This window comes from Abramis brama (genome assembly GCF_963993115.1).
Source record: "Abramis brama genome assembly, chromosome: 12".
Lineage (NCBI taxonomy): Eukaryota > Metazoa > Chordata > Actinopteri > Cypriniformes > Leuciscidae > Abramis > Abramis brama.
The window spans coordinates 26,393,280-26,402,288 of NC_139974.1; the positions used below are offsets into that span (position 1 = coordinate 26,393,280).

Genomic DNA, 9,009 nt, shown 5'->3' on the forward strand with positions numbered 1-9,009 from the left:
GTAGAGCTCTTTAAGTTGTTTATGCTCATTATTATTGTAATATTATGTGCTTTGAGACATGAGGTATTTCATGCTGCCTCTCGTGACTCTTTTGTTTGCTCCTGTACGCATTCATGTGTTTGGAGGAAGCTTGGTAGGCAATTTTCAGAGAGTCTAGTAATAGCTTTGAAAGCATGAGATCCCACCCTCCCTTTAGAGCGCCTCCAAAGCTATTACTAGACTCTCTGAAAATTGCCTACCCTACCTTTAATGTTAAAGGTTATTCATGGAATCATAAATGCCAATTTAGAACCTTTACTTTTGGGATTGTAAAGTTGTAGAGAAAGTATTATAATAGATGTAATAGCAACCGCACAAAACAACCTAGCAACCACCCACAGCATATAAATATTGTGGTAGCAAATTTTGCAAGCTATCACTATCACAATAAATAGTTTGGTAATGGTATATGGTTGCTTTGTGATATGAATCACGCAGTTTTCCCCCCCAGAAGGTCCTAAAAAAAAAAAACAGAGTCCGAAATGGAAAATCTCAGGGATGTCTGTTGAGAATCCTTCATTTTAGCGGAACAAAGGACAGACTGATATAATTCTCGTGTTGCTATTGAGGGTCTGATACCCGGGAGATTTCCTTTCAGAAACCCTCAGGCAGGACATCTCCACCCAAGCACGGTCGAAACTTCACCCAGCATTCATAGAAAATTATGATACATTGTGTAAGATACAAATGATAAAAAAAACAGCTGGCTTGATTTAGAACATTATTTCCTCATTGTATATGAGGAAATTACAGACATTTTCCTTTTGTCCTCATAAGGAATGATACTGGTCAGAATCTCTATTCTTTTCTTATGACGTGAATAGAAAAGAAACATAACACCATTGACAAGAAACGTTTCTCACAATGATAAAGTTTCCCTCTTGAAAGAATAAAACATGTCATATACATATGTTTACTAACATTTTAAACTAATAGCCTCAAGCTAGTCGAGTGAGGGTGTTTTGCATATTCAGACATGTCATCGCACGGAAGGCTAACGAATTTCCTTCTGTTTTCAGATCAGCAGAATATTTTCTATCTTTGAACTGGAACTGAAAAAGTTCACATTTATCCATTGGTTGATGCAGATAAACACATTATATTTGTATAATATGTTATTGATTGGTTTGTTTCATCAAATCTAAGTGGTAATGTATCTTTTTTTTTTGTCAACAGTTGATTCATGTACATGGAGAGAGTTAAAACAGAGGAAAATATAGAGAAATAGTTAACCCAAAAAGTGAAGATTGTGTTATTATCTACATGCATGCCATTCAAAACTATGGAGTTTTAAGATTGAATTGCTTTTCCATGAAATTACAGTGAAAGGGAACTGTGGAGCCAGAGATTGAAATATCACACGAACTTGTGGATTTGTTTATGATTGAAAGCTTTAGTCCCCATTCTTTGTAACTGCATGGGTAAACAAACAACCAGCACAAACTTTAGAATTTTACTTCATTAATTCATTTTATGCATAAACATTAACATTTTACTTAAAACTGTACTACAAAATATTACCTTGTTAGTCTCAAAATATTAATAAATGAGGCTAAATTAAGCTAAAACTGAGTTTTTAATTTTTAATTATGGTTAACCTGGCATTACAGAGGTAAGAGAGGCCAACAGGGGGTTTAAAGATTAATACCGCCACCTACTGGTAGAGTGTGAAAATGCACTTCGTGTGTGTGTGTGTGTGTGTGTGTGTGTGTGTGTGTGTGTGTGTGTGTGTGTGTGTGTGTGTGTGTGTGTGTGTGTGTTTTATCATTCTTTAATTTTATTTTTTTAACTTTTTGAAAGAATTTGTATTAGCCTACATATAAATAAATAATAATGTAGCCTATATATTTTAATATAAATGTGTTTTATTATGTTCTAAAAAGTCTTTCAAAATAATAATACTGCAATCATTTGTAAATAATATGTCGAATAAAACATGAAAAGCTTCTTAGTTCATGCATGTTTTGTTCCTTCTTTGTTATGGACTGAACGGTTGCATTTTTTAGATGTTGGACGATTTCTTAATAGATCGGGTAAGAATTATAAAGAGTGCAATAATTATACATTCTAGTGCGTGGCAGAATAGATCACAAGTGATTGCTTTCATGCTGGAATATACGGTAACGACATGACGTATGAGATTCAGTGTCAATAAAATGTCAATAAATAATCAGGTAGAATGGGTTTACATAATAATTCTTCTATTTGAACTAACTCTTAAACTGAGTATTAGTTCGATAGCTAGTGTATTTACTTAGAAATTTAGTAAATTTAGTTAACTGTAATTTATTGTGCTGACTGTAGACGGCGTTGTTACGTGTTATTTTTTTCTCAGCCCAGGTCAGCGACCATTAGAGCATAGACTGTAAAAAGAGTAGTCTGCTACATAGTTTTTATTAAAATAAATATTTGTATAGGTTGTTTGAAATAAAAATACTTTTAAAGTTTTGATTTAAAACATAAAAAATGATTAAATACTAGATAGCGTTTCTGATAATAAATAAATAAATAAATAAATAAATAAAAAATGGTGGGCTGCTCGCCCGCTCCCCCAATGTTTTGTTGTTGTTGTTGTTTTGTTTGTTAGTTGTCACAGAGCCACATGCCTGTCACAAAAGATAGATGTGATTTCTCAGCACCGTTATTTTAGTGATATCTTTCAGGTAGTTCCATGTGAGGTAGATTTATCTCCAGACACGTCGGCGCGCCCACCATCTTGGAACGGTCAGCCACAACATTTTGATTGTGAAACCATCGAGATTTCCCAAAGAAATGGGATAACCTTTCACTGGTGAGAATGTGTTTGTCTGTGTTTTTTATGAACTCAATATTTTTTTTACTATGGTACTTTTTAATGTTTTTATTTTATTGTGGTAACACTTAATGCCGTGTTAGCTGACGCCTTCGTCTTGCTGTATCGTGTTAGTTTAGCAAAATCATCTGCTGAAGTCTTCTGCATATATAGATATTCATACATCATGCGTCTTACTAGCAGACGCTCTTACGGCTTTGACCGTTCCAATATGGCGTACGGCTTACAGGCAAATGTCCCTCCAGTCCCTCAGCGCGCATGTCGCTCTCTAGCGCTCAGTGTCGTTGTGGTCAGTGCAGGAATTACATGAGAGTAGCTCTCTGGGAAGAGCACAGCTGTCATAAGCGTGCGGGAGTACAAGCCTGTAGCTGCCTACGGATCTTATCTGTTCGCCAGGTATGCTCATAGTATTTAGTTATGGATAGAAAATAATATATAGTAGTATTTTAAGAACCCGTATGCACGTGGTTTGCGTGAGTATTCGTATGTAGCTGTGTCGAAAGATTTGGTTTTGTTAGTCTGTTTAGCATGCTAGCTGGCTAACCATATGGTGTCGTTAACCAAGCCCAGTATCTCCGCTCACTAATCTACCTCAACTCTTACGGTATGCGAGGTTTTACATCTAATATTTAGTTTTTAGCCCCTGAATGTCCTTTTAAAGTCTGGATAATCGACGGTGTTGTATGAAATAGGGCTAAATGTCAAGCTAATGGGCTATCGAGCCTCAATTGCATTGACAGCTAGCTCATAAACTGCTAACTTTGAACTGTAAAACTCTCCATTATTGTGTATTGACATATTATTTGTGATTTAAAAAATGCTGTAATAGTTGTTAATTAGAGATATTATTCTCCTTTAATATGTAATATCTCCTGTAACCTTGTTCACTGTGTGATTTTTGTTTCAAACAGCAACATTAGCTGCCTCCTGACATTGTTATTGGTTTAAACTGAGCCAAAGGCAGAACATGGTGTACACTAACTTAGTAAAATCTCTTTAATCATATGCCCTATAAGGACACAGTCTTGGAGGAGTTTTATCAGACAGCATTTTAATTAGCACAATAAATTGTGGAATTTGGATTGTTTACAGAAAACTAGCACATGAACACTCAGATAATATAATGTTTTGCAATTGTTTCGGTTTCTTGTTTATTCTTGATAGCTGCATATGTAAATCTTTTGACTTTGTCTGTTTGACTGATACCGTTTCAGTCTCTGCATGTTGTTGATGTCATTTTGTCATCAATCCAATAGCATGGCGCGTGGACACCAGAAAATCCAGTCTCAGCAGAAAAACGCCAAGAAGCAGGCTGAGATCAAGAAATCCAAAGGCCACGACCAGAAGACCGCGGCGAAAGCGGCACTGGTGTTCACATGTGGCGTCTGCAGGGTCAGTGGCAATTAAAGCAGGTTATTTTTACCCCACAGATCATCTTTGGAGGGTCTTTTCATCCAAATTTCAATGCCAGCTTGTATAAATTCTATTGTTTTAATGCTTTTTGAATCAAACTTCATGCACTTTTACTGAACATAGCTCAAGGAATGGACCCATGTTTGCCCTGCATAAAGATATGTTGTCTATATAAAGCTGATTTTAAATATGGGTGTATACAGAGAATGGATGTGCTGGAAAATTTTGTCATCAAGTTGGAACTTGTCTGTGACTGTGAAAGTTATTCACTGTAGGTATCAAATCAGACTTGTCAGTACACCTACTAATTACCAGTAACTGAAAATCACACATGGGCATAAAACTGCTTAAAGTCAAAATGAAATGGCGTTCGCAACCATGTTCAGAGTGACCGTGGAGAATTACCAAAATAACTGTTGAAATACAGTTTAGGGGTGCATGTTAATGGTTAAACAACTGATAAATACAATTATTTTGCTCAAAAACCATAATTGTGATTTTTAGTCATATTTGTTCTCATTTGAGGGTTTTGTTAAACATTTAATCGGAATTCTTGCACTTTTACATAAGCTTAATTCAAGATAACATCAACTCATGTGCAGGGTTTATTTACCATATACATCAGCAAGCTCTCAACATTGTGAAAACTGGCAAAACCTTAAGAAGCTTCTCTCAAAAGAGAAAACTGAAATTCCTAAAATCAATTCCAAGTGATGTTAACATTTTTATATTCTACGACATTGTATTGTAGCACAAGCATCCACGTGAAGGAACACAGACTGTAATACACTTTCATTTGAGCAGAATTTGGCAATGGAAATCACTAAAGCTCAACATGTATGTTTGTCTGTGGTTTCAGATCACTAGCACTTGCACACATGCACATGGTTGCCAAGTTGGGAAGATTTGTTTTCTTCACTACTGTCACTTAATGGAGTTTGGGATCCATTCAACTGTCGCCTTTGTCTTTGACATTAGCTATGTTTCCATAGAAAGTTGACAGTTTGCTCAAAATATCACATAAAACATTTGCGAATAAAGCAGCGTTTCCATCCCATGTGTTCAAGAGAACAAAATCGCCACTTCATGGCAAATTGGTGTAAAATATCTGTAATAAATATGGAAGTTGCTGCAATTGGGAATGCCACTGTGGCTCTTTTTTCCTACATCATAAAACATTTGCGAATAAAGCAGCGCTTCTATCCCATGTGTTCAAGAGAGCACTGTGACTCTTTTTTATTACATCATAGATGACTTGCATTTTAGAACATGCAGACGAAACTTAATTAAAAGCTGTCGTGTTATCTTGCGTTTGGGTGCCTGGGCCCATATTCATAAAAAATCTTAATGCAAAGAGTAGCTCCTAGTGACAAAATTCGATGAAAATTCTTAGAAATGTGGCCGTTTACTAGTAAAGAAAAAAGTAATTCAGAAAGCATCTTAACCCTTAAGGTCAAAATTGTTAGGAGTACGGACGAGGACTTTTAAGAGGCTTAAGAGTTTCTTTAGCAGAGGAGAAAATGGCAGAAAGACGAAGGAGAAGAAATGTGTCGCAGACAAAGGATGACAGTGAGATCGTGCAGGGATCATGTTTGTGACAGATCTTAGTAGAGACACGCTAACATCTCCGACACAGCGCAGAAATGCCATAGCGCCAGAAATTAAAGTAATCACTACATTAAGATATTTGGCCACTGGGAAAATGCAACAATGCAGTATTGATGATCTGGGTCTGTCACAACTTTCTGTAAGCAGAGTGATCACACAAACAATTACAGCACTTTCAGAACCTCTTGTGTCGCAGTTCATTTTGTTTCCACTGGACATTCCCATCTTGCAGGCTCAAAAAACTGCATTTATGAATATAGCAGGCTTTCCTGGTGCGCACAATCAGGGGGAATGAACCGTTAATAATTTGCGCTATAAGCGCCCACGTCTGCTTCTTGCCCCGTGCTGTGACACCCGGCCCGAATTTTCCTTTACGGATGGCCTTGTGTTCATCCACTAACTGGGCTAACAGTAAACACTGTTCCTCTGTCCAGTCGGGCTTTCTCGTCCTTCTTGTTTTTGATTCCATGTTTGCTACATTAAAACCAACATTCAAACCACCACTTAAATAGACATGCCAGCAATCAGTGTAATTGGAAAGAGTGGAACAATTTTTATCATTATAAGCCAACCTTATAGGAAATGAACAGCATGGTAAATAAAAAAAAGGATTTATATACATATATACATGTGTGTGTGTGAGTAGACCCTATACTTAAAATCGCTCTTTTTTTTCCTTCTTGGACAACCAACCAATCACAGTCTTCAAAAGATTGTGTCATGCGTAGCAACGGGGTCAGCCCCGCCTCCTCACTAAGATGAAAGTTCTTGTCTTTTCCTTGCTCAGAGTTGCTCTCAGATCGGTCCCGAATCGCTCTTAAGCTAAGACTCCTACGTAGAAGTTTTTAGGCTAAATTAGGAGTTTTCTGAGATAATTCTTAGACGCTTTAAAGGGATACTCCACTTTAAAATGAAAATTCTGTCATCATATACTCACCCTCATGTTGTTTCAAACCTGTATGAATTTCTTTCTTCTGCTGAAAAGAAAGGAAGATATTTAGAAGAATGTCAGTAACCAGACAGTTTCTGGTCTCATTGACTTCCATAGTATATTTTTTTCCTACTATGGAAGTCAATGAGACCAGAAACTGTCTGGTTACTGACATTCTTCTAAATATCTTCCTTTCTTTTCAGCAGAAGAAAGAAGTTCATAAAGGATTGAAACAACATGAGGGTGAGTATATGATGACAGAATTTTCATTTTAAAGTGGAGTATCCCTTTAAGAATACGGGCCCTGGTGTTTGGGAACGCAATCATGTTAGACACTTCTTGGAGGTTATTATATTAAATCATTCTGATGACAGAGGCTTAGGCATTTCAGAAAAATCTAACCAACTTGGAGATCCTGTGCAATAAAATTGGTCTGCTGGTTAGCCCAGTTATCCAATCATATCCACTGTTGTCACGTGAGTTTTTTGTTGCGCATTGAGGGATTTATTCGGTAGATGTGTTTTCATCTTAGCTTATATGCATATCTTATGGAATAAAAATATATCTGCCTTAATTGAGCGCATACGTTTTTTATGAGCATCTTGGCATTTCCATCCAGCATGTTTTTTTGTTTTTTTTATGTTTTAGTGTTTTTAAAGCGATATTCTAAAATTTGCATAAAAATAGGTATATGGAAACAAAGCTACTTTTGGATGAGAACAAATCAAAATCGAGCTTAATAATGACACTTGTCTTCTGTAGAGCTGAATTGAGAAATTAACTTGTTTCATAATTGATTAATTTTACAACATTAACACTGTTATTTCCCTGTTTTTTTTAATGTGAAGCTGCTTGGAAACAATTTGTAATGAATAAAACAGTAAATAAATTAAAATAGAATAAATAAAGTAAAAGCTCTGATTGTGGGATTTAACATCTGGCAACCTCAATAATGAAAACATTACCAATGCAAAAGTTAAATGAAAGAATAAAAAAAAAAATCAGGATAAAATTGGCTGGTCAATATCACAGATGGTTAATTAATTAAAATACAATTAATCATGCAGCCCTAATACATTTAATGTGATTTTTTTGGTCAAACCGCTCACCCTTATCCTTCAGGAATTGATTGGATAATGAAGTTGTGAAAAGTGTTATTCTCATACCAGAATGAACCCAGTAAATTCCTTTAGACATAATGTGATGAACTAAACCATGAAACCTCTTTGTTTTGCAGTCACAAATGCCAGATCCCAAGACCTTCAAGCAACATTTTGAGAGCAAGCACCCCAAGAGCCCCCTTCCCCCAGAGCTGGAGGGCGTTGAGGCATGAACGGCCCAGAGACCCGAGGCTGGTTGTATAAAACCTCACAATAAGAGTCCTGATCTCAAATTTTGTTCAGCAGGACACGATCAGTGCTCTTACCTGAGTTTTATACATGCATCCTCCCCTTCACCGCAGACATGAATCCCGTGGATCAAAGACTGATGATGTTTAGCTTCTCGACACTGTTTCAGAGCACTTGCCTTGGCTACGATCAGATCGGTGCATTACCTCAGCCTGCGCTCACATGCTTTTTTTTCTCATCTTACTTGCGTAATTTAACAGATCGAGAGAAGTTAGCAGAACACTACCAGTGATTAAGTCAGTTTCATCCATTGATTATAAATGTGGTAGTCACAGACATATTTGCTTTTTGCTTGTTAGATAAGATGAGTGCAAATGGATATGGGAGCAGTTTCCCACTACTTGACGTCTAGCTTGGGCAAAAACATTTTTTGATTTTTACTTTAATTTTCTCATTTACTAACTTTGCTCTCCACTGAAACTCTTGTAGTCCAAAACAAATATGGTTCTGTACACTGAAAACTGGAATCTAATGCGTTTCTGTAAAATCACTGGATGTGCCCGAGGTAACTGTATTTTTAATTTAATGTTGCTGCAGAATTTCTTATTTCTCTTTGGAATTATCTCAAACAATATCGCCTCAATGTTTGATATTCCTGCTCAAGCCACCTGGTTTCCACACCAATGTAATATATCTCTTTAATAAAATTTAACTTTGTTTAAGAAGTTGTGAGGCATGTCTTCAACACAGCTGCTGAAGTCATTGTTGACCATTCTGAGAGTGGTGTTGCTGGTTTCAAAAACCTTGATCTAAATTAGTGTATGAATGAAAAAAAAAAGTTTATAGTGGCAACAATG

General features: G+C 36.4%; 1 protein-coding gene across 1 annotated transcript; it reads left to right on the forward strand.

Moving 5' to 3' along the window:
* The first annotated feature begins 3,128 nt into the window (after positions 1-3,128).
* Positions 3,129-8,877, forward strand: znf706 (zinc finger protein 706). The gene is made up of 3 exons (XM_084130425.1): positions 3,129-3,247; positions 4,108-4,243; positions 8,041-8,877. The coding sequence occupies exons 2-3, from the start codon at positions 4,109-4,111 to the stop codon at positions 8,134-8,136; spliced, it is 231 nt and encodes a 76-aa protein (XP_083986551.1). The 5' UTR covers positions 3,129-3,247; position 4,108; the 3' UTR covers positions 8,137-8,877.
* The last annotated feature ends 132 nt before the right edge of the window (positions 8,878-9,009 follow it).

Coding starts and splice junctions, on each gene's coding strand:
- znf706 (XM_084130425.1), top strand. CDS start 4,109: ATGGCGCGTGGACACCAGAAAATCCAGTCTCAGCAGAAAAACGCCAAG. Junction 4,244..8,040: donor TCACATGTGGCGTCTGCAGG/GTCAGTGGCAAT, acceptor TTTGTTTTGCAG/TCACAAATGCCAGATCCCAA.